The 25,957-nt window shown below is 43.6% G+C and overlaps 2 protein-coding genes across 8 annotated transcripts in view; both read left to right on the top strand.

Moving 5' to 3' along the window:
• Positions 1-25,957, top strand: part of LOC126930834 (tubulin alpha-1B chain) — a 284,282-nt gene that overhangs the window by 199,090 nt on the left and 59,235 nt on the right. The window lies entirely within an intron of this gene.
• Positions 1-25,957, top strand: part of LOC126930835 (tubulin alpha-1A chain) — a 421,509-nt gene that overhangs the window by 394,132 nt on the left and 1,420 nt on the right. For 3 of the 6 annotated variants that reach the window (XM_050748368.1, XM_050748371.1, XM_050748369.1), the window contains exons 2-4: positions 23,036-23,140; positions 25,375-25,597; positions 25,720-25,868. In XM_050748368.1, the coding sequence (XP_050604325.1) occupies positions 23,138-23,140; positions 25,375-25,597; positions 25,720-25,868 (375 nt within the window). In that variant the 5' untranslated portion in view covers positions 23,036-23,137. Of the gene's footprint in view, positions 1-23,035; positions 23,141-23,568; positions 23,700-25,374; positions 25,598-25,719; positions 25,869-25,957 lie in introns of those variants that run through there. The other 3 variants (XM_050748372.1, XM_050748373.1, XM_050748374.1) reach the window with 2 other exon arrangements.

Genomic DNA, 25,957 nt, shown 5'->3' with positions numbered 1-25,957 from the left:
GCCTGTAATCCCAGCACTTTGGAAGGCCGAGGCAGGCGGATCACGAGGTCAGGAGATTGAGATCATCTTTGCTAACACGGTGAGACCCTGTCTCTACTAAAAATACGAAACATTAGCCGGGCGTGGCGGCGGGCACCTGTAATCCTAGCTACTCAGGAGGCTGAGGCAGGAGAATGGTGTGAACCCGGGAGGTGGAGCGTGCAGGGAGCCGAGATAGCGCCACTGCACTCTAGCCTGGGCGACAGAGAGAGACTGTCTAAAAAAAAAAAAAGGAGTCTTGTTGTATGTCTTCTGCAACTTGTTTTAAAAAAAAAATTTTTTTTTAGACGGAATTCCGCTTTTGTTGCCCAGGCTGAAGTGCAGTTGCGCGATCTCGGCTCACTGCAACCGCCGCCTCCTGGGTTCATGTGATTCTCCTGTCTCAGCCTCCCGAGTAGCTGGGATTACAGGCGCTCGCCACCATGCCCAGCTAATTTTTTGTATTTTTAAAAGTAGAGATGGGGTTTCATCATGTTGGTCAGGCTGGTCTCGAACTCCTGACCTCAGGTGATCCACCACCTCGGCCTCCCAAAGTGCTGGGATTACAGATGTGAGCCATCTCACCCAGTCTTAATCTTTTCTTCTCCCCTCCCCTCCCCTCCCCTTCCCTTCTTTTGAGACAGCATCTCACTGTGGCTTGAGTGCAATAGTGAGATCTTGGCTCACTTCAACCTCTGCCTGTGGGGTTCAAGTGATTCTCCTGCCTTAGCCTTCCAAGTATCTGGGATTACAGGTATGCACCATCATGCCTGGCTAATGTTTTTTGTTTTTTGGTTTTTTTTGTATTTTTAGTAGAGATGGGGTTTCACCATGTTGGCCAAGCTGGTCTTGAAATCCTGATCTCAGGTGATCTGCCCACCTCGGCCTCCCAAAGTGCTGGGATTACAGGCATGAGCCACCACACTGGCCCCCAATTTTTAAAAAATTAATTAATTAATTAATTAATTTATTTATTTATTTATTTTTGAGACAGGATCTTGCTCTGTTGCCCAAGCTGGGGCACAATGGTGCGATCTTGGCTCACTGCAACCTCTGTCTCCCAGGCTCAAACGATTCTCCAACGTCACCATCCCAAGAAGTTGGGATTACAGGCATGCACCATCACACCCAGCTAGTTTTTGTATTTTTTTGTAGAGACAGGATTTCACCATTTTGCCCAGGCTGGTCTCGAACTCCTGGACTCAAAGGAGTCCACTCGTCTCAGCCTCCCAAAGTACTGGGATTACAGGCATGAGCCACCGTGCCCAGCCTCAAACTTTATTAATACTTTCAAACACATTCAAAAGTAGAGAGAAATAATATAACGTGTCTCATTATTATTATTATTATTATTATTGTTTTGAATCAGACTTCATATCATTTCACCCTACATTCTTGAGTACCTATCGCCTACAAATATGGACATTTTCTTACATAACCTGAATATAATTGTCATACCTAATAAATTAACAATTTCGTGCTCCATATTCAAATTTCCCTGATTACCTCAAAATAAATTATTTTATAATTGTTTTGTTTGAAAAAGTATCCAAATGAGGAGAACGCTTTTTTTTTTTTTTTTAGACAGAGTCTCTTTATCGCCCAGGCTGGAGTGCAGTGGCGTGATCTCGGCTCACTGCAAGCTCTGCCTCCCGGGTTCACGCTTTTCTCCTGCCTCAGCCTCCCGAGTAGCTGAGACTACAGGCGACCGCCACCATGCCCGGCTAAGTTTTTGTACTTTTAGTAGAGATGGGGTTTCACCATGTTAGCCAAGATGGTCTCGATCTCCTGACCTCGTGATCCACCTGCCTTGGCCTCCCAAAGTGCTGGGATTACAGGCATGAGCCACCGCTCCCAGCCTATTTATTTATTTTCAAACAGAATCTCACTGTGTCACTCAGGCTGGAGTGCAATGGCGTGATCTTGGCTCACTGCAACTTCTGCCTCCCGGGTTCAAGTGATTCTCCTGCCTCAGCCTCCTGAGCAGCTGGGACTACAGGTGGGCCCCACCACAGCCCAGCCAATTTTTGCATTTTTAGTAGAGACTAGGTTTCACCATGTTGCTCAGGCTGGTCTCAAACTCCTGACCTCAAGTGGTTTGCCCACCTCGGCCGCCCAAAGTGCTGGGATTACAGGTGTGAGCCATCAAGCCCGGCCTCTTGTCTTTTAATCTAAAGCCATTCCTCTTCCCTTTTTTTAAACCCCCATGCCATTGTCCTGTTGAATAAACTGGGTCAGTTGTTGATATAGTTTGGATATTTGTCCCCGCCCAAATCTCATTCTGTGTTCTCACTTTTAAGTGGGAGCTAAAAGATAAGAACACATGGACACATAGAGGGGAACCATACACACTGGGGCCTACTGGAGGGTGGAGGGTGGGAGGAGGGAGACGATCATGAAAAATAACTAATGGATACTAAGCTTAATATCTGGGTGATGAACTCATCTGTACAACAAACCCTCATGACACATGTTTACCTATGCAACAAACCTGGACATCCTGCACACGTACCCCTGAACTTAAAATAAAAGTTAAAAAATAATAATAATAGCCAGGCACGGTGGCTCTTGCCTGTAATCCTAACACTTTGGGATGCCAAGGCAGGTGGGTCACTTGAGATCAGGAGTTCGATACCAGCCTGGCCAACATGGTGAAACCTCGTCTCTACTAAAAATACAAAAATTAGCTGGGTGTGGCAGTGCACATCTGTAATACCAGCCTACCCAGGAGGCTGAGGCAGGAGAATTGCTTAAGCCTAGGAAGCGGAGGTTACAGTGAGCCAAAATCTTGCCACTAGCCTCCAGCCTGGGCAAGAGAGTAAGACCCTGTCTCAAATAATAATAATAATAATAATAATAATAATAATAATAATAATAGCCAGGCACGGTGGCTCACGCCTGTAATCCCAGCACTTTGGGAGACCGAGGTGGGCGGATCACCTCAGGTCGGGAGTTTGAGACCAGCCTGACCACCATGGAGAAACCCCATCTCTACTAAAAATACAAAATTAGCCAGGTGTGGTGGCTCGCCTGTAATCCCAGCTACTCGGGAGGCTGAAGCAAGAAAATCGCTTGAACCCAGGAGGCGGAGATTGTGGTGAGCCGGAGATCCCGCCATTGCACTCCAGCCTGGGCAACAAGAGCAAAACTCTGTCTCAAATAAATAAATAAATACAATAATGATAAATAATAATTTAAAAATTAAAAACAAAAATAAAATCTAGGGCAGACGTGGTGGCTCATGCCTGTAATTCCAGCACTTTGGGAGGCTGAGGCATCTGGCTAATGTTTTTTGTGTTTTTTTGTTTGTTTGTTTTTTAGTAGAGATGGGGTCTCACCATGTTGGTCAGGCTTGCCTTGAACTCCTGCCTCAGCCTCACAAAGTGCTGGGATTACAGGCATGAGTTTCCCTCCCTCCCTCCCTCCCTTCCCTCCTCCCTTCCCTCCTTCCCTCCTTCCCTCCTTCCTTCTTCCTCTCTCTTTGGATCTCAGCTCACTGCAAGCTCCGCCTCCCGGGTTTACGCCATTCTCCTGCCTCAGCCTCCCGAGTATCTGGGACTACAGGCGCCCGCCACCTCGCCCGGCTAGTTTTTTGTATTTTTTTTAGTAGAGACGGGGTTTCACCGTGTTAGCCAGGATGGTCTCCATCTCCTGACCTCGTGATCCGCCCGTCTCGGCCTCCCAAAGTGCTGGGATTACAGGCTTGAGCTACCGCACCCGGCCTCTTTTCTTTTCTCTTTTCTTTTCTTTTCTTTCTTTCCTTTCATTCCTTCCTTCCTTCCTTTCTTTCTTTCTTTTTTTTGTTTTCTTCTTTCTTTCTTTCTTTTCTCTTAGTGAGTTGTGACCAACTTTTAAAAAGTGAAATATAATAGAATTTTAAAATTAGAGTTCATTGTGTATAACAAGAGTAAGTTTTATTTCATTATGGATATAATATGAATGCAAAATATACTTTTAACAATAGATCAATGGTCAACAAATTTGGAAAAACACTGAACTAGTGGACAGTATATGATCTGTTTTATTTTTTTTTTTATTTATTTATTTTTTTTTTTGAGACGGAGTCTCGCTCTGTAGCCCAGGCTGGAGTGCAGTGGCCGGATCTCAGCTCACTGCAAGCTCCGCCTCCCGGGTTCACGCCATTCTCCGGCCTCAGCCTCCCGAGTAGCTGGGACTACAGGCGCTGCCACCTCGCCCGGCTATTTTTTGTATTTCTTAGTAGAGACGGGGTTTCACCGTGTTAGCCAGGATGGTCTCGATCTCCTGACCTCGTGATCCGCCCATCTCGGCCTCCCAAAGTGCTGGGATTACAGGCTTGAGCCACCGCGCCCGGCCTATATGATCTGTTTTAAAAAATCACTAGAAAAATCTAAATGTGAGTTTAAATCTATATTTAGCATAAAAAATAATACCAGAAGTCCTTAATTAGGATTAGAAGGATTCAAATTTATGCTGCTTGTGTTTGAACTCTGGCTTTATTTACTTGGTGACATTTGGCAAATTACTTAAATTTTTTGTACCTCAATTTTGTCATCTGTAAAATGGGATTAATTATAATATCTATCCCTGAAAGTTGTGGTGAAGAATAAATGAGTTAATACAAATGTAATACCTAGAACACAGCCCGGCACATAGTCATAACTTTAAAAATGTTAGTTATTACTATAGATGTTCTCAGTTCATTTAGCAATACAAGTCAAGATTTTTAAATCCTATTTTTCTAATAATTACCATTTAAAGTCAGATCGTAAGGCTTCTCACATGTTGTAACTAAACCAATCATCTACAGATTTCAATAAAGATCCTTTAGGTAATCATCTCAGAATTGAAAAGCTAACTACAAACACTGTAATGAGAAAACGGTGCTATTCCCGCAACCTGCTTTGTGCCTTTTTTTTGTAGGCAATCTGGATATATCCAACCCTACTATAGCCTGCCCTGTGTTAGATGGTGAACATAATTTCTAGCAAGTCTTGTGTTTGAGGGCGCTTGCAATACTCCCCCATTTAACGAAAGTTGTATTAGCACACATCACTGAGCAAATGACTTCTTTCATTTATATGATTTGAGAAGTCCAGCAAGATGATGCCAGGTGACACAAGGATGAACTATGCTTCACTGAAGTTACACTGATGACATGTTGCTTTTATTATTTATTTATTTATTTTGAGACAGATCTCTCTGTCTTGCCAAGGCTGGAATGCAGTGGCACGATCATGGCTCACTGCAGCCTCAACTTCCTGGGCTCAAGCGATCCTCCCATCTCAGCCTCCAGAGGAGCTGGGATTACAGGCACATTGCTCTTTAAGAACTCCTCTCCTAGTGGTTTTCTGGTAAAATGTTTATTTATTTTATTTATTTATTTTGAGATGGAGTCTTGCTCTGTCGCCCAGGCTGGAGTGCAGTGGTGCGATCTTGGCTTACTGCAACCTCTACATCCCTGGTTCAAGCAATTCCCCTGACTCAGCTTCCCGAGTAGCTGGGATTACAAGCTTGCACAACCATGCCTGGCTATTTTTTTTTCTTGTATTTTTAGTAGAGACGGGGTTTCACCATGTTGGCCAGACTGGTCTCTAACTCCTGACCTCAGCCAGTCTGCCCTCCTTGGCTTGCCAAAGTGCTGGGATTATAGGCGTGAGCCACTGCACTAGGCCTTCTGGTAAAATGTTAACTGGCACTGAGAGAGAAAGAAAGGAAAAAGACTTGATTTGTAGCATTTGCCAATTTCCATGATGTAAATGTTTCTGTCATGGCCCATTTCAGGCCACCAATGTGATGTCACTGAACACCAAATTGGGAACGGGTGTATACACTTGGTTCTCAGGAGTCTTCCAGGCAGGCGCCAGGACACCACCTGCATGTGACTGTTTCATGTTTTGTGCTCAGTGTGTATGTAAGAAGAAATACATTTTTAAATGGAAAAATATATATATGTATTAAATGTTTCTTTGTTCTAAGAATACCAATTCAATGGATTTTTTGATTATGCAAAGGGAAAACTAAGATTTTCTTCTGAAATGAACATGTTGAGACAATATGGCTCCAAGGCACTGAACCATGCCTTGAAGAATGTGAAATGCTGCAGTTCCCTAGACAGAAAATAATAAACACATTATTTTCTAAATTAGAATTCAGGCCACACATGGTCCCTAAAATGGATCTCCTGCTCTTACTAGGTAAGAAAAGGAGGGGAGAAGATCAGATGAATGCAGGAAGGCTCTAGGGACAAGTCTTTGCCTCACACTGAAAAAGAACTGTCAGGTTGACTGCACTGGCATCACAGAGCCCAGTGGGAACTATCCATCTAAAGACCCCATGGAGGTCTTCCAGATTGAAGCACCTAGAGTTGAAGGAATCCAAGGCTGGGGAATTGTTAGTTCTAGATGATCATCCAGGTAGGGCCCTGTGGGAAGGCCCAGCCCCAGAGTAAACAGGCATTCTGAGTCACCTTTATCCTGTAAGGGGACAGAGGGACTCTAGGGTCTGTGCTCCTCACCTGACACAATACTGTACTGCACATTTAATTCCATGTAGAAAGCTTTCTCTGTTACACACAATATGTAAAATAATGGTTAAGGGATGTTGAGAGGTTTATTTAAAACAAATAATAATAACAGGCCAGGCTCAGTGGCTCACGCCTATAATCCCAGCACTTTGGGAGGCTGAGGTGGGTGGACCACTTGAGGTCAGGTGTGCAAAACCAACGTGGTGCAACCCTGTCTCTACTAAAAATACAAAATTAACTGGACATGGTGGCATGAGTCTGTGGTCCCAGCTACTCCAGAAGTTGAGGCAGAAGAATCACTTGAATCAGAGAGGCAGAGGTTGCAGTGAGCCAAAATTGCACCATTGCACTCTAGCCTGTATTATAGAGTGAGACTCCATCTCAAAAATACATTAATTAATTAATTAATTAATTAAATAATGGTTGAGAGTCAAACACTAAAGCCAGATAGACCTAGGTTTGAATTTTCATTTTGTTACTTATCAGTTATAAGAGATCTTGCTTGGATATACTATTTAATTAATTAATTTATTTAGAGACAGAGTTTTGCTCTTGTTGCCCAGGCTGGAGTGCAATGGCACGATCTGCCTCCTGTCTCCTGGGTTCAAGCAATTCTTCTGCCTCAGCCTCCAGAGTAGCTGTGATTACAGGCATGCGCCACCTTGCCCAGCTAATTTTGTATTTTTAGTAGAGATGGGGTTTCTCCATGTGGTCAGGCTGGTCTTCAACTCCTGACCTCAGATGATCCGCCCACCTTGGCCTCTCAAAGTTCTGGGATTACAGGCGTGAGCCACTACACCTGGCCATACTATTTAAATTTAAACCTCAGCTTCCTCAACTGAGAAAAATAGTGAATATAACTGTATCTACCTCCTAGAATTATTTTGAGGATAAAATAAATGATTAAATTACATAATAAATATACAGTACTTATGAAGCGGCTAGGTCTGGGGTATATACCCTGCGGTACACCCATACCCTAACTATCTGCCTAAGTGATTTTTTTCTTAACTCCTGTATTACTTATAGGCTTCATTAGATGCTGTAATCACAATAATAAATATCTCAGCTGGACGTGGTGGCTCACACCTGTAACCCCAGCACTTTGGGAGGCTGAGGGAGGAGGATCACTTGAGGTCAGGAGTTTAAGACTAGCCTGGGCAACATGGTGAAACCCCAATTCTACTAAAAATACAAGAAATTTGCTGGGCATGGTGGTGTGTGCCTGTAGTCCCAGCTCCTCAGGGGTGTTGAGGTGGGAGGATCACTGGAGCCCGGGAAGTTGAGGCTGCAGTGAGCCCTGATTGTGCCACTATACTCTAGCCTGGGCAACAGAGTCTCAATACATATATAAGTAAATATCTCTTCAGATACTTTTTTGGGGTATAGGTACCTGATAGAAGTACATATTTATGTCATCTCAACATTAATCTTTTTTAAATTTCAGCTCAGATTTGCAATTCTTTTCTATTTCAGAGCTGTAACTATCTACCTCTGGGTAGAAAACACACAGGAAACAAAACAAAGTCTGCATTTGTACAGGATGGCATAAGTAAGTTGTATTGATTTGGGGTTCATGTAAGACCCAAAAAATTGAGTTTTGAGAGATGATGTCAGTCATTTCTGGCGATGACACTGATGTGGATCTTTAATCAGAATATTCTAGACTCTTCTGTGGAAATAGTACCATCATTTGTACCATGGATCTGTGAACACAAAGGTGATCTCAAGTTGTCAGCAAGTGTTGATGCCTTAGAACTAGAAGTCACCTAATACTAGTGAAATCTTTCTTTTCTCTGCTCTTCATCTGATTTATTTCATTTTAATTATTTTAATTATTTATTTATTTACTTATTTAATTTTGCGACGGAGTTTCGCTCTTGTTGCCTAGGCTGGAGTGCAATGGCGTGATCTCAGCTCACTGCAACCTCTGCCTCCCGGGTTCAAGTGATTCTCCTGCCCCCGCCTCCCGAGTAGCTGGGATTACAGGCATGTTCCACCATGCCTGGCTAATTTTGTATTTTTAGTAGATATGGGGTTTTTCCATGTTAGGCTGGTCTCAAACTCCTGACCTCAGGTGATCCACCTGCCTCAGCCTCCCAAAGTGCTAGGATTACAGGTGTGAGCCACTGTGCCCGGCTGTCTGATTTATTTATTTATTTATTTATTATTTTATTGGTTAAAGCTGATGACGCTAGGATATAAATCTTATTTTAATTAAACCATCACAACGTCCACTCTGCACGGAAAGACTGGCATTCATGAAGAGGAAACTGAAGATGGGCTCTGTGTGAAGCCTCCATTTTACACAGATTTTCACTGAACACAAGATGAACCGTTTGCTGTAAAACCATTGGGGATGACGTGCGCTGGATTTTTTGCAACGATTTTTGTCTCTGGTGTTTCTGGCACTGACTAAGGTTTCAGGCAGACAGAGGCACGGAGGACCTAGTGACAATCACTAGGGAGCTTCCTGGTTGCTAGCAACAGTAAATACCATGGAGACACAATGACACAAAGACTCAACCTTTCACATACACACAATGAGACCTGGAGCCTGGTTTCTTATTTCAGATACACAGTCCTTGAGATAGAGCACAAAGCCTTCTTCTCTCTCCCCTTTGTATTAAACGTTTTAAATTGTGTGCAGAAACACATACTGCCCAAGAGCCTATATGACCATCTTGCTTCTCGGTTTGTCTAAGAACACTTGTATTCTAACCTTCCTCTGTCATTTTTTTACTATTTTGAGGGAGAAACAGAAGGAAATAAGCTTGTTTATCTGACTTGGGGATTTTAAATTATGTGTGACTTTGAAAAACTAATTTGTAAATGCCTGTTTTCTCTAAGAGTTATAATTGATTTCCACTCTTCTGAAAGTATTCAGAAAAACTATCTGAAAGATCTTCTTCTCCAAGCTTTTTCTCTAATTTGTTTTTAGAAAAGGTAGAAGCATACCGAATATGAAATACAGCACTGGCAATTTAAGGTTTTTCCATGACTCATTCAAGGAAATTGCATAATAGACTTTCCCTGCCAAGTTCAGAGACTCTTCTCAAATACCTTGCAATTTTCCTTATTCTATTCCTTTATTCCTCACCCTCATCTCTCTTTCCTTCTTTTCTATGTGCCATTAACTTTTTTCTCTTTTCTCTAAAGCTGTAAAACTCTCTAGGCTATAGTCATGTGATAGGCAAGGTGACAACGGAAATTTGAAATACCCCCAACCTTGCTAGTCTGTCTCCTAGCAACTGTATAATACGTTGCTTAGTAACATGGGGGTGAGAGTGAAGTCGCTCTTACAAGTCTAAAAATACTGAAATCATTTTAAAAAGATTAATAGTGGGCTTATTTATTAAAATATACTAAATCCATAAATAGTCTTGCCATGTAAGGGACTTATTTCAGGCTATGCTATCTTGAGTGAACCTCTACATCTCTTATAATCTGTAGACAGTACTAGAATAACAGATTGCTGTTCGCATAAGCAGATGAAGGAAAAAATCCACAGTGTTCTCTAACCCTTTCTCTTCTACACATGTATAATCAAAGTTTACATCCACAGGGAAATGGAGAAATGTTTCCTAAATGATCTTTTAGGCTAGGCAGATGAAGAAAAATGCAGCTTTTTCTAACTTCTCTTTTGCCTGTGCATAATCAATTTCTAAATCTAAAGGAAGGAGGATCCAGCATATCTTCAGATAAGTTTAAAAAAAAAAAAAAGAAAATATTTTAAAAAGGGAATATGGAGAGATGTTTCTTAAAATGCTCTTTGAGGCTAGGCTTCACTAGGAGTTGTGTCTTTAGGGTTAACAACCATAAATAAAGTAATTCTCAGTAAATGTATCGAGGGGATATCAGAATTTAGAAATAGCTGAACCACATCAAACATACTAAAATTGTTTAGCTCAGATATGATACATTATTAATTCTAGGAGAGTATTATTTACTGAATTGGACCTACTGAATCAGACTCTCTGGTGGAGGAACTGGGAATCCATATTTTAACTAGCACCCCAATTACTTCAGCACATTTAGGAAACACTGGTGTACATGATCATTCCAACATATTACAGGGGGATATCTTCTATTTTGGTCTTAGATTTATGCTTGTAACACTTGAAGAGGGAGGTTCAAAGCCCGACCTAAATATTCTGCCGCGTCCTCCCCTTGATCTAGACCCTTTGGCTAATAAGACTAGTCAAGTCCGGGCACGGTGGCTCATGCCTGTAATTCCAGCACTTTGGGAGGCCGAGGTGGGTGGATCACCTCAGGTCAGGAGTTTGAGACCAGCCTGGCCAATATGGTAAAACCCCGTCTCTACTAGAAATACAGAAATTAGCTTGGTGTGGTAGTGCACACCTGTATTCCCAGCTACTCCAAAGGCTGAGGCAGGAGAACAACTTGCACCTGGGAGGCAGAGGTTGCAGTGAGCTGAGATCGTACCATTGCACTCCAGTCTGGGCGACAGAGTGAGACTCCATCTCCAAAAAAAAAAAAAAAGACTGGTAAAGCTTCAGAAGGCTCCTCAATTGTTCATTCTGCATATGTTTACTAAGACAATTTTGAATTGTAATTGACATAATTTAGTGATCAGTTAGGATTAACTTAAATGGATTAAGGTACTTAGAATAGTGCCTGGAACACAGTGTTATATGAGGTTATTATGATTATTTATTATTTTTTTATATATGTATATATATATATATTTTTTGAGACAGAGTCTTACTCTGTCACCCAGGCTGGAGTGCAGTGGTGCGATCTCAGGTCATAGCAACCTCTACCTCCCAGGTTGAAGTGATTATCGTGCCTCAGCCTCCCTAATAGCTGAGATTATAGGTGTGAGCCACCACACCGAGCTAATTTTTGTATTTTTTTGTAGAATGGGGGTTTCACCATGTTGGCCAGGCTGGTCTTGAATACCTGACCTCAAGTGATCCACCCACCTCGGCCTCCCAAAGTGCTGGGATTACAAGCATGAGCCACTGCGCCTGGCCGACGTTATCACTTTAATCTAGCTTCGTAGACCAGAAAGATGGTGACAATGAACTAATACTAAGAACACAGGATCATTGAGAATATAAAATACTGAGGAGAGTGATGGAGAAAAATAACAAATTCCATTTAGATATACTGAATTTGAGATATCTGCAGGTTATCTGGGGATAAAATCAGTATGAAATATAAGTCTCAAAGATGGAGGTGTATTGTATAAGACATTTTAAAAGTGAATTCTGGGCTGGGCACGGTGGCTCAAGCCTGTAATCCCAGCACTTTGGGAGGCCGAGACGGGCAGATCACGAGGTCAGGAGATCGAGACCATCCTGGCTATCCTGGTGAAACCCCCGTCTCTACTAAAAAATACAAAAAAGAAAAAAAACAAAACTAGCCAGGCGAGGTGGCTGGCACTTGTAGTCCCACCTACTCAGGAGACTGAGGCAGGAGAATGGCATAAACCCAGGAGGCAGAGCTTGCAGTGAGCTGAGATCTGGCCACTGCACTCCAGCCTGGGCGACAGAGCGAGACTCCATCTCCAAAAAAAAAGTAAATTCTGACTTGTGTGTGACAAGCTGTATCTAAAATGGATCAGTTCTAATTCCTCAGTGTTTTGATTCTGACAAGACCAATGCATCTGTAAACTTTTGGAGGCACTAAATGGTTTTTTGTTCACTAGTAAATCATTCTCATTTTGGTTTATCTACAGCATGGAATTGAGACAGGGATTTGAGAGAAAAGAGGGAAACCCACATTTGGAAGGTTGGGGGAAGGGACTCTGGAGCCTCTTTTGATTACAATTGAATCCCTGTAGCCAGTGCACCATGGCAACCTTCCCAGTCGGCCACCTCATTTCCATCTGCTTTGGAGAAGGAAGGGGGCGGGACAGAGGTGGTTCAATGTGCATTCTTGTGAGTAGGTGTAAAATGCAACCGAATTGTAAATTGTGCTTCATGAAAACTGACATACTCTATTGTCTTCTGTTTCCTTCTCCTTCTTGTCTTCTCCAGATGCCTTTTAGCCTCTTCAAATTTTGTCCCCTTTCCTCAAATGTCAGATTTCATCAGTAGGCGTGGCTAAATTACCACTCCAATGTACCAGAGCAAAATTACAAATTAAAAAGTGTATCTCAGGACATAAATATTTTGTTTAAAAGAGTGGTCCAGAGGCCGGGCGTGGTGGCTCCTGCCTGAAATCCCAGCACTTTGGGAGGCTGAGGCCGGCTGATTGCTTGAGCCCAGGTGTTCGAGGCCAGCCTGGGCAACATGGAGAAACCCTGTTTCTACAAAGAATACAAAAATTAGCTAGGCATGGTGGTGTGCGCCTGTAGTCCCACCTACTCAGAGGCTGAGGTGTGAGGATGGCTTGAGCCCAGGAGGTCAAGGCTGCAGTGAGCCGTGATCATACCACTGCACTCCAGCCTGGGCAACAAGTGAGACTCTGACACATAAAAAAAGACGGCTCCAGTAAATAAATGAACATTAATGAGTTACTTCAAAGCATTGTATTCCAATGCCAGAGTTGTTTTTTCTTTTTAATATTACAGGGTCCAGGTATTTTTTTTTTTTTTTTTTTTTTTTTTTTTTTTTTTTTTTGAGACGGAGTCTCGCTCTGTCGCCCGGGCTGGAGTGCAGTGGCCGGATCCCAGCTCACTGCAAGCTCCGCCTCCCGGGTTTACGCCATTCTCCTGCCTCAGCCTCCCGAATAGCTGGGACTACAGGCGCCCGCCACCTCGCCCGGCTAGTTTTTTGTATTTTTTTTAGTAGAGACGGGGTTTCACCGTGTTAGCCAGGATGGTCTCGATCTCCTGACCTCGTGATCCGCCCGCCTCGGCCTCCCAGAGTGCTGGGATTACAGGCTTGAGCCACCGCGCCCGGCCGGGTCCAGGTATTTATTGTGTTATTTTGTAAGTCTTACTTCTGGAATAGAAATTCATTAATATTTATCTCTGCTATACACACAAAAATCCTTCCCCAAATAGATAAAACTCAGTTACCAGAATGACCACAGATAATTCTTACCATAGTTATCCAGTAAAAAACTATTATTTAGTAATACTGCATTGTTGACCAGATCCTGAGAAAAAGAATGTTAAGCTTTAAATAAAATTCTGAATTCTAGATGTGGAACCATATTCTTACCTAAATTGTTAGCGTTGGAATTTGGCCAAGGTAAATTCAATGGATAGTCTTTGTCTGGATAGCCCTACGTAGTAACAGCCAGTTCATTCAGTATATTGATCCATACTAAACCCTAAAATGAAGATAAACTTAAATTCCGTGTATCATTATAATCATGTCCATTCCATTGTTTATGTTTAGAGTTCGAAGTGTGTTTAGCGAGAGAATTTAAGGGAAACTTGGTTGCTTGAATATACCCATTTACACTCCAACACGCACCAAGAAGGCAGTGTGCCATGGACAGGTATGCTTATTTCACAAAAGATGCAGAGGCAGTGATGTGGCGTGAGACAGGTGATACCACAGGGAAGTGAGGTTAGGAAATGTGAACTAACAGCACATGGAAAACTGGACCACCAGCTTCGTCTCTGTGTCCGTGTGGCAGCTCCTAGGCTGAACTCTATCTCACAGCACTCGTCACACTGTAATAACAGTTTCTTTCCTTGCACCTTGAGCACCTCTGGGGCAGGAAACATTTTTTTTTTTTTTTTTTTTTTGTCTTTTATGCCAAGCCCTTGCTTTATACTGATTTCCTTGTCACTAAATCCAATGAGCACTCTTCTGTCCTTATTTAACGACTCCTCTGCAGTATTTGGTATTACTCAGCACTCTCTTGACACTCACTCCTTCCTTTGTTTCTGTGACATCAACGTGTTCTGCTTTACAGCCTCTTTCTTTGTTTCCTCTTCTGACACTTATTTCTCTGGCAGTTCTTTACTGTTTTTATTTTTATTATTGTTTATTATTATTATATTTTCTTGGAGACGGAGTCTCGCTCTGTCATCCATGCTGGAGTGCAGTGGTGCGATTTTGGCTTACTACAACCTCCACCTCCTGGGTTCAAGTGATTCTCCTGCCTCAGCCTCCTGAGTAGCTGGGACTACAGGCGCACGCAGCCATGCCCGGCTACTTTTTTATATTTTAGTAGAGATGGGATTTCACCTTGTTGCCCAGGTTGGTCTCAAACTCCTGAGCTCAGGCAATCCACCTGTCTCGGCCTCCCAAAGTGCTGGGATTACAGGCGTGAGCCATGGTGCCTGGCCTATTATTATTATTATTATTAATTTTTTTTTTGAGACAAGATCTCGCTCTGTCACCCAGGCTGGAGTGCAGTGGCACCATCACAGCTCACGGCAACCTAGACCTCCTGGGCTCAAGCGATCCTCCACCTCAGCCTCCTAAGTAGCTGGGACAACAGGTGTGCGCCACCACACCCAGTTAATTTCTTTCTTTTTGGTGGAGATGGGGGTCTTGATATGTTGCCCAGGTTGTTCTTGAACTCCTGGGCTCAAGCGATCCTTTTGACTCAGCCTCCCAAAGTGCTGAGATTATAGGCATGAGCCACCTCACCCAGCTTATTGTTTTTAACAATTTTTTTTTTTTTTTTTTTTTTTGAGATGGAGTCTTGCTGTGTCGCCCAGGCTGGGGTGCAGTGGCCGGATCTCAGCTCACTGCAAGCTCCACCTCCGGGTTTACGCCATTCTCCTGCCTCAGCCTCCTGAGTAGCTGGGACTACAGGCGCCCACCACCTCGCCCGGCTAGTTTTTTGTATTTTTTAGTAGAGATGGGGTTTCACCGTGTTAGCCAGGATGGTCTCAATCTCCTGACCTCGTGATCCACCCATCTCGGCCTCCCAAAGTGCTGGGATTACAGGCTTGAGCCACCGCGCCCGGCCTAATTTTTTTTTTTTTTTTTTTTTTTTTGAGACAGAGTCTTGCTCTGTCACCCATGCTGGAGTGCAGTGGCGTGATCTTGGCTCACTGCAAGCTCCGCCTCTCGGGTTCAAGCAATCCTCCTGCCTCAGCCTCTCGAGTAGCTGGGATTACAGGCACTTGCCACCACGCCTGGCTAATGTTTGTATTTTTAGTAGAGACAGGGTTTCACCATGTTGACCAGGCTGGTTTCAAACTCCTGACCTCAAATGATCTACTCACCTTGACCTCCAAAGTGCTGGGATTACAGGCGTGAGCCACCATGCACGACCCCGTTTTTAATTTATTAAATCTGTTTGCAAACCTGGTAAGTCAGCCTGCTAAATATCCCTAAAAGTCCCCCAATCTATCTTGTTCCCATTCAGTGACATAACTTGAAATTATGGGTTACAGTTGGAGAATTCTGTTCTCATACTATACCACCAGCTTTATAACCATGCTGTTGTCATTAGACGCCAAATACACATCTCCATCCCCTTCAGTCCTGACCTTTCCCTAAGCAGTCCCAATCTCAGATTCCCAGCAGCCTCTAAGACTTCTGCCCTCAATTCCTTTATCACCTAAATGGTGTAACATTCAGCTTGTTAGATCACATCGACTGAAGTTTCCTGCCCTCAACACCCTCTGCCTCGCACACACACAAATGCATTTTCTGCTTAGACTTGCATCCCTTCTCAACTTCCCTATTCTGTTAACAGCACCACTACCATTTCATTCTCTGAGTCTTCCAGGCTAAAAACTTTAAGGGTTAGGCAGGGCACAGTGGCTCACGCCTGTGATCCCAGCACTTTCAGAGACTGGGGTAGGAGCACTGCTTGAGGCCAAGAGTTTGAGACCAGCCTGAGCAAGAAAAGTGAGATCCGTTCTCTACAAAAAAACCCAAGTGTGGTGGTGCGGGCCTGTAGTCCCAGCTACACAGGAGGCTGAGGTGGGAGGATCACTTGAGCCCAGAAGTTTGAGACTGCTGTGAACTATGATTATGCCACTGCTCTCCAGCCTGGGCCCCGTCTCTAAAACAAGAAAAAAGAACAAAAACACTTTAAGGGTTGATTTTGACTCCTTCCTTTTTACCACATGTCCAACCAATCACCACAAGGATTCTTCCTTCGAATGATGTCTTCTCTTACCCCTTTCTATCCCTTATGATGGCCTGAGACTTTCTGCTTAGATTATTGCAATAACAGTATTGGTCTCCTTCTCCAGTCTCTTTTCCTACTCCAAAAACCAGTCACATTAATTTTATGAAAATGCTGTTCCCTTCATAAATTTTTCACTGTTTTTTTTGTTTTGTTTTGTTTTGTTTTTTTACCTGGTGACAGGGTCTCTCTCACTCTGTTGCCCAAGCTGGAATGCAGTGGCACAATCATCACAGCTCATTGCAGCCTTGACCTCCCAGGGTCAGGCAATCTTCCTGCCTCAGCCTCTCAAGTACCTAGAACCACAGGTGCATGCCACCTTACCCAGCTAATTTTTAAAATTTTTTGTTGAAATGGGGTCTCTCTATGTTGCCCAGACTGGTCTCGAACTCCTGGGCTCAAGCAAGCCTCATGCCTTGGCCTCCCAAAGTGCTGGGGGGCATATATATACATATATACATATATATACACACATATATGTATATATATGTATGTATAAAGGCTTCATACTGTGTATGGACTTAATCCCAAACTCCTTCAGACTGAAATTCAAGACATTTTATTAACTAGTTCCACCCTCCCTATATAACACATCACTTACCCACCCTCGAATGCCTTAATCAAGCCAATTTCTTTGTCCTCCTTTATCCAGGCAACAGTTCATTATTATTATTATTATTATTTTTTTTTTTTTTTTTTTTTGAGACGGAGTCTCACGCTGTTGCCCAGGCTGGAGTGCAGTGGCGCGATCTCGGCTCACTGCAAGCTCCGCCTCCCGGGTTCCCGCCATTCTCCTGCCTCAGCTTCCTGAGTAGCTGGGACTACAGGCGCCCGCCACCGCGCCCGGCTAATTTTTTGTATTTTTAGTAGAGACGGGGTTTCACTGTGGTCTCGATCTCCTGACCTTGTGATCCGCCCGCCTCGGCCTCCCAAAGTGCTGGGATTACAGGCTTGAGCCACCGCGCCCGGCCAACAGTTCATTATTATACTGTATCTTTCCTAATGTTATTTTTCCTATTTAGAGTACTTATTCCACTCCCATTCTATTCAAGAGCCACCATTTCTAATAAAATCTTCCATTATAAACATATACAGTCTCACGTCTGTAATCCTAACACTTTGGGAGGCCAAGGTGGGTGGATTGCCTGAGTTCAGCAGCTCGAGACCAGCCTGGACAACACGGCGAAACCCCATTTCTACTAAAATACAAAAAATTAGCCAGGCATGGCAGTATGTGCCTGTAATCCCAGCTACTCGGGAAGCTGAGGCAGGAGAATCACTTAAACCCAGGAGGCAGAGGTTGCAATGAGCCAAGATAGCACCATTGCACTCCAGCCTGGGCAACAGCAAGACTCTGTCTCTAAATAAAAAAAAAAAATAAATAAATAAATAAACATTAGTTCAATTTGAGATACCTGAGGAAACAAGACAGAGACTGGAAATTGACTATATGATCTGAGGCTAGGAAGAGATATCAGGAAGTCATCAGGCCGGGCAAGGTGGCTCACACCTGTAATCCCAGTACCTTGGGAGGCAAAAGCAGGTGGATCACCTGAGGTCAGGAATTCAAGACCAGTCTGGCCAGCATGGTGAAACCCAGTCTCTACTAAAAATACAAAAATTAACTGGGCGTGGTGGTGGCGCCTGTAATCCCAGCTACTCCGGAGGCTGAGGCAGAAGAGTCGCTTGAACCTGGGAGGCAGAGTTGCAGTGAGCCGAGATCATGCTATTGCACTCCAGCCTGGGTGACAAGAGTGAAACTCCATCTCAAAAAAAAAAAAAGGAAGTCATCAGCACCAGGCACAGTGGCTCCTACCTGTAATCCCAGCTACTGGGTGGGGAGGCTGAGGTAGGAGGATCACGTGAGGCCAGGAGTTTGAGACCAGCCTAGGCAATATAGCAAGACCCTGTCTCTAAAAAAAAAGTAAAAGTAAATAAATAAATAAAAGAAGTCATCGGCATATAGGAAGGATTTGAAGCCTTGGGAATGAATGCACTTGCCATCCACTAAAAATGTATGAGACCACATAGAATAAAATGAGGAAAAGGTCTAGAACTGAAGCTTGAGGAATTCCAACATTTGAAGATTAGGGAAAGGAGGACGATCCAGCAGAGACTGACTGGAAACAAAAATGTAGGAGAGAAACCCAGAAAATGTAGAGTTTTTGAGGCTAAGGGAAGAAAGTGTCTTGAAGGAGATAATAGTCAACTGTGACAAAGCCTGTCACAGGTCAACAAGAACTACAATGTGTCCAGTGGATTTAACAACTAAGATAGACCAGGCATGGTGGCTCACGCCTGTAATCTCAGCACTTTGGGAGGCTGAGGCAAATTGGTCACTTGAGGCCAGGAGTTCGAGACCAGCCTGGTCAACACGGGGTAACCCTGTCTCTACTAAAAATACAAAAATTAGCTGGGCATGGTGGTGGGCACCTGTAATCCCCGCTACTTGAGAGGCTGAGGCAGGAGAATCATTTGAACCCAGGAGGCAGAGGCTGCAGTGAGCCCATATCACGACACTGCACTTGAGCGAGACTCCATCTCAAAAACAAACAAACAAACAAAAAACAAACATGGAGGCAATTTAGTTTAAAGGAGTGATAGGAGCAGAATCCAGTTTGAAATGGATTTAGGGATGAATAGGAGGTGAAGATGTAAAAAAAAAAAGTGTTCGACAATTCTTGTTTCCCTCATAAGTTATGATACATGGAGTCATGAAATAGATCCTCTCTACTGGGATCTATTGCATGGTCCCTCTCCAAACACACACACGTTCATGTCATTCTCAAACCTATAGGAATGTACGTGTCTCAATTATTCCAATAAATTGGAAGATTCTAGAGAAAAGAGACCATGCTATTACCTCTGAACTCTTTACCACCTAGGATGGTCTTGGGTTGGCAGTAAATGCTTGCTGATTATAAATGGTAAAATACTTAATTAAATATCTTCTTTTTTAAGACAGAGTCTCATTCTATCACTCAGGCTGGAGTGCAGTGGTATGATCTCAGTTCACTGCAACCTCCGCCTCCCAAGTTCAAGTGATTCTTATGCCTCAGCCTCCACAACAGCTGGGATTACAGGCACGAGCCACCACACCTGGCTGGTGTTTTGTTTTGTTTTGTTTTAGTAGAGGTGGGGTTTCACCATGTTGGCCAGGCTGGTCTCGAACTCCTGACCTCAAATAATCCCCTTCCTCAGCCTCCTAAAGTGCTGGGATTACAGGCGTGAGCCACCGCACCCGAGCTAATTTTTATATTTTTGATAGAGACAGGGTTTCACCATGTTTTCCAGGCTGGTCTCAAACTCCTAAACCTCAGGTGGTCCACCCACCTTGGCCTCCCAAAGTGCTGGGATTACAGGAGTAAACCACCACTCTGGCTAATATCTTTACATTACTAAGCATGATAATAGATAATGAAAATCTGCAAAGGCTGGGCACCGTGGCTCACACCTATAATCCCAGCACTTTAGGAGGCTGAGGCAGGTGGATAACCTGAAGTCAGGAATTCAAGACCAGACTGGCCAACATGGCGAAACCCCATCTCTACGAAAAACACAAAAATTAGCCGGGCATGGTGGCCAGCACCTGTAATCCCAGCTACTCAGGAGGTTGAGGCAGGAGAATCACTTGAATTTGGGAAGCGGAGGTTGCAGTGAGCCGAGATCGTGCCACTGCACTCCAGCCTGGGCGACAGAACGAGACTCCATCTCAAAAAAAAGAAAGAAAGAAAGAGAGAGAGAAAGAAAGAAAGAAGGAAGGAAGGAAGGAAGGAAGGAAGGAGGGAAGGAAGGAAGGAAGGAAGGAAGGAAGGAAGGAAGGAAGGAAGGAAGGAAGGAAGGAAGGAAGGAAGGAAGGAAGGAAGGAAACTGTGCAGAGAGCTATTCATTTAACTGAACAAACGTGGTGTATAACATCTACTGTAGTTAGGCACTTTGGCAGGAACTAGGACTTACATTTTAATGGAGGAGAAATGTAGACATGTAAATAAATGATTAAAATTCTATAAATACTATGAAAGAAGAATGTTTTATGCTAATCTTACTGTGTACAAGAATGAATCCATTAGCAGAATATTTGTACATGTATATTGATGTCAAGTTTTTTAAAATGGCAATAAAAATAAGAGGTGAACTAGTAAAGAAAAATAGTTTTGCTTTCCACAGTTTGTGTGCTATTAAATCAGATAATAAGGAACAAAAATTATAGATTAGTTATATCCCCTGATCTTTTGTTTATATATTTGAGATTATCAGTGCTCAAATAGTCTATTTCTGACCTAGGTCTTGTTATATATGCCCAAGCAGAAGGAATAACCCTCATTTACATAAGGAACAGAATGGCTCTGAGATAGAATTACAAAGAATCAACCACGTGAACACTCCTCTCTTTTATTTAATCTTGGGAAATTGCATAAAGAAATGAGACTATTGGGTAAATAACATATTTCTCAATTAATCTTTTTATATTGTAAAGAAAATAATATTCAAAGCTCTGCTTCTCATTCCAAAAAGACTTGTACATGTTGCTATGGTCCAATAGTGTCTGATATATTTTATGATTAAAATTGTGAAAGTATTTTGAATGAGCTACTTATTAATCCTTAGGCTTCCTTATGCCATTTAATTCTTATTTTTGTTAAATATATTTCTGGGTTCTGAAAGAAGCATTCAAATACCTAATCCTCCTGTCTCTTCTGAAATATGCTTTCTTTGTTTTTTTGTTTTTTTGTTTTTTTTGCTAAAGAGGTGGAGATAAGATGATGTTGAATATTATTTTTTCCTAGGAAATATGTAACAAGTAGATAAAATGATTTTTGCATTTTGGATATTATTTTTTTTCCAGAAAATATTACTGAAGCAAAATTGAACAAGTAAAGCAGAACTGTGGATGGCAGGCTAGAAAAATTCGTGGTCGCCATTGTCACACCACAACCTGCAGCAGCTGTATTCTCAAGTCCCTCCCTCCCACGCCCTGCTCAGCCTGCCAGCCTGGCAGGAATGAATGGGCTCCGCAGAGTGCTGTGTGAGTAGTTGCTGCCCACCCTGAAAATCTGCCGCTGAAAACCAAAAGGAAAAATTATTTGTAAAAAATAAATTTCCAACTTTAGTGGCCAAACTTACTTACCTCTGAAATTTCATCACCAACATCCAGTGGTACGAAATCCAGTGACTCACTCTGCATAGCCCATCGTTGCTGAGAATGGAGCCTTTCTAAATAGCAAGACAATGTTACTCCAATTTATTTCCTAGGGGTGAAAGCAAAGCCTTTTTGTCCCAAGGGGCAACTGAGCAACCACCAGAGTCTCTAGTTGAATAGCAAGGGTGTGAGGCTGGCTAAAATTCCCACAGTCAGAAGCCCACTCGCAGGAGGATATTTACCAAATTGACATAAGAACTGCATAAAAAGGAAATGCAGTTATTGAGCTGATGTTTCACAGTTGTCTGTAGATGGAGGCAACATTGCAAAATAGTCTTCTTTTTACATTATATTATTCTCTTCTTCTTTTTAATTTGGTGTCTTGGTTATTACTATTATTTTGCTTGTTACTTTCCAGACAAAAGTCCAGTGCAGATATGTAACTGCACACATGTAGTACTAACTTCTGAGCTCAATTATTTCTCCTTGTATTTTCCCAATTTTATATCAGGAAAGATGATTCATTCCAAAGGACAATGCACCACACAAAATGTGTTACATAGACTTCTCATAAAGGAATACCTCTAGTAAACTATTATAACTACTCTACGTGCACTTGCTGTTCATTATTGCCATGTTAGAACTATTTGTTCGCTTCTTTATTTAGTATGGTTATTATTTCCATCTTCCAGTATTATTTAGCTATTCGAGTGTGCGTGTGCCTGCAAAAGAAGCTCTGAAAATAAGTTAGTTGAACCTGAGAAACCATTTTGAATGACTGTATGACTAAATCTTTTTTTTAAATTAAAAAAAAATCACAATTACCCAGACCGTTTTGAGCATTACGCCCATTTTCTCTCCCACTTTATTTTTAAAGCAATTAGAGATATTGAACCCTAACAAAATGTAGTCGAGTTTAATATACTGCGAGGGAGGGGCTGGCAGTAATTTTCCTTTAAATATTTAATCTGAACATAAATCTGTTATTAAGGGTAGGGGGAAAAACCTCACATAGATAATTTTAACTGCATTTTGAGGTTTAAGCAACATAAAGTCTTCCAACCCCAGTCCCCTTTCTTCTTCCGCCCCTCCCCGACCCCACCCCATAATGGATGCTCGGCAGAATGCTTCTGCACGGTCTCTTTGTCTAAAGGATGCAAACAGTCTACGGATGCTAGAGAAAAAGGGGTGGGGGAGAGATTACCTCATCCCACGTCGTTTGCACCAATCACCAGTCTCCTGTCCTGGCTTCTCTGGGCAGATTGGGGGTCTGGACCAACAGGAACAGGCCCCGGCCCATCCCCATGGTGACCGAGTTGTATATATGGAGCCGCATCCGCCCATGTGCCGCAGGTTCTCTTACATCGACCGCCTAAGAGTCGCGCTGTAAGAAGCAACAACCTTCTCCTCCTTGTCTCCGCCATCTGCTCTGCAGTCGCGAAGCAGCAACCATGGTGAGAATCGGCTTTGGCTCTTTGTGGCCGTTGGGTGGAGTCAGCGCCCCCAGGCTCTACTTGGAAAATCTTTAAGCTCTTTTCTTTCGTAAGCTCTCTGGGCGAGGGTGGTGGTGTGTTTTGTGAGGTTTAGCTTTACCCCAAATCCTCCAGCTCCGCCGCCGCCGCAGTGCGGGTGCAGGAACCCGGCCAGGACGGCGCCCAGGGCGCTGCAGAGCGCTGGGGAGGAACAAAGGCGGCGCCTGGGCGCCTGTGTTGTCCTACAGCCTTTCGGGGTCGCGGGCAGCCCGTCTGCCGCGACCGAGGGGTCTCGGGCGTCCCGGCTGGGTCCAGTGTCTGTGCGCACGGTTTCGCAGACGCCGAGGGGCCCCTTTCTGTCTCGCCTCGTTCTCTGGGGACCGGGAGAGGAGGAGGCACCCAAAAAGAGCGGGGGCGTTGGGCGAGCTGGGGGATGTGGGAGGGGGAACGGGAACAAAGCGCAGCCTGGGGTTAGCGTGGGAAGACCCCTCGCGGTCGTTGGCGTTTTGGAAAGATAACCACACATTCCCGGGGAAACATGGTGAGTTTCTACTGGAGCCCCCGGCAGCGGGTGTCAGGGCGGCGCAGGGGCGGGGTTGTTTGTTTCTGGGTTCTATGGCGTTGGAGCCACTGGGCGGGGTTCGCCCTCACTAAACCTCCTCTGTCAGGAGCTGACTTAAAAAAAACTTTTCATCATTGCGGAACTGTAGGCTCCAAAAGGGTTTTCTTCGCTATTATAATTAAGATGACCTTTTTTTTTTTCTCTTGAGCAAAATCACAATTCACTTGACAAACTCTTTAATGTCTGGTCTGGGGACGCCCTGCCCTGACCGACTGAAGTGTGTGTGTGTGTGTGTGTGTGTGTGTGTGTGTGTGTGCGCGCGTGCTGCTCGTTCAGCGAGGGAGAAAGCCTACTTTGTGAGCCCCAGGGTACCCTGATGGTCGTGTGTGTGTGTGTGTGTGTGTGTGTGTGCGTGCTGCTCGTTCAGCGAGGGAGAAAGCCCACTTTGTGAGCCCCAGGGTACCCTGATGGTCAGGACCAGGGAAACGCCCTTCCCCGCCGCCCCCCTCCGCCCCGCCTCCACCACATCAGCGAATAGACAATGAAAGTGGTAGCCCTAAAGACCACAGAGAAGAAAACCTCTATTGGATGCAAAGAATATGAATATTATGTGGTGGGTAGAGAATCTCAGGATTAAAATACTATTTTGTTGTTTTAAATAAATATTTCACTATCGTTCCACTGGGCTTTTATTCTTTGTTTGGTACCTTTTCATGTGATGCTTGTTTCTAACTTAGGAACCTGTGTGTGTGTGTGTGTGTGTGTGTGTGTGTGTGTGTGTGTGTGTGTGTGTGTGTGTGTGTGTGTTTTAAGATACGGATAATTTTTCAGCTTTTACAGTGGAGAAGATCTGGAAAAACCTTTTTTTTTTAAAAAAAAAGGAATGAAATTGCTACAGACAAAGAAGAATTATACTCCGCATCCCGTTGTCTTTTGTTCTAGTGCATCTTCATTAATTCATTTCAATTCAGGCACATGGTCCCGGGCGGGGTCAGAGGAGGAAAACTGGCAAAACAGCACAATGAGATCATGTAGGCAGTTGCTGGAAATAGAGCTTGCTCTGTTAAATAATGTAGCAGACAGTACAGGCTAGCACCAGGCACAGCAAATACAGCAATGCAGCAATGCAGAAGGCAGAAGCAGACCTTGTCTAAACCCCTTGTATTGATGGATTCTGCAGACAGACTGCAGAAGGGTGTGGCTTCTTGCCTCAGCTGCAGTACAGATGTCCATGTTATAATATCAAGTCAGTCCTATTCAGAAGAAACTTTCTTCTTTATTTAAAAGGGAAGAAAACAGTAAAATTAATCCCAATTATGTCATAATTGAATTTACTTCATTTTACAAAATTTGTGCTTTGAATACTGAATACTTTTTAAATATGAAAAGTCTTCTATTCAAGCATGGTAGTAGGCACAATGGGCTGGTACCATGTGCTGAACAGGGCCAAGGCGACATCATTATTCAGACCACACCCATATGCAGCATTTGCAGCAGGTCATTTTCCTTAATCTTTGTATCGTGCTAGGGATGTGACCTCAAATAATTTTGAAAAATATCTGTATATTATTAGAAATATTTTTAAAAGTTTACTAAAAGTTTGAAATGCTAATACGCCTTAATTTTACAATTTTTTCACTTTTCCTTCCCACAGCGTGAGTGCATCTCCATCCATGTTGGCCAGGCTGGTGTCCAGATTGGCAATGCCTGCTGGGAGCTCTACTGCCTGGAACACGGCATCCAGCCCGATGGTCAGATGCCAAGTGACAAGACCATTGGGGGAGGAGATGATTCCTTCAACACCTTCTTCAGTGAGACGGGCGCTGGCAAGCATGTGCCCCGGGCCGTGTTTGTAGACTTGGAACCCACGGTCATTGGTGAGTTGACCTCAGTAACCCAAGTGAGATCCCAGGATGCTGGGACAGGAGGTCTGTCCTGGGGGGCTCCGCTAGTCACCCACTCACCCACTCCCTCCATCCTTCTCTCCCTCCTTCTCCAGATGAAGTTCGCACTGGCACCTACCGCCAGCTCTTCCACCCTGAGCAGCTCATCACAGGCAAGGAAGATGCTGCCAATAACTATGCCCGAGGGCACTACACCATTGGCAAGGAGATCATTGACCTTGTGTTGGACCGAATTCGTAAGCTGGTATGTTTCTTTTCAAGAATAAAGTAAATTAATGAGCCTAAAGAACACATTTGAAATACTGCTTTTTTTTTTTTTCAAACAGAATTGAA

The sequence above is a fragment of the Macaca thibetana genome, chromosome 11, assembly GCF_024542745.1.
Source record: "Macaca thibetana thibetana isolate TM-01 chromosome 11, ASM2454274v1, whole genome shotgun sequence".
Lineage (NCBI taxonomy): Eukaryota > Metazoa > Chordata > Mammalia > Primates > Cercopithecidae > Macaca > Macaca thibetana.
Note: the sequence above shows the minus strand (reverse complement) of the source record. Positions and strands in the feature narration are given on the sequence as shown.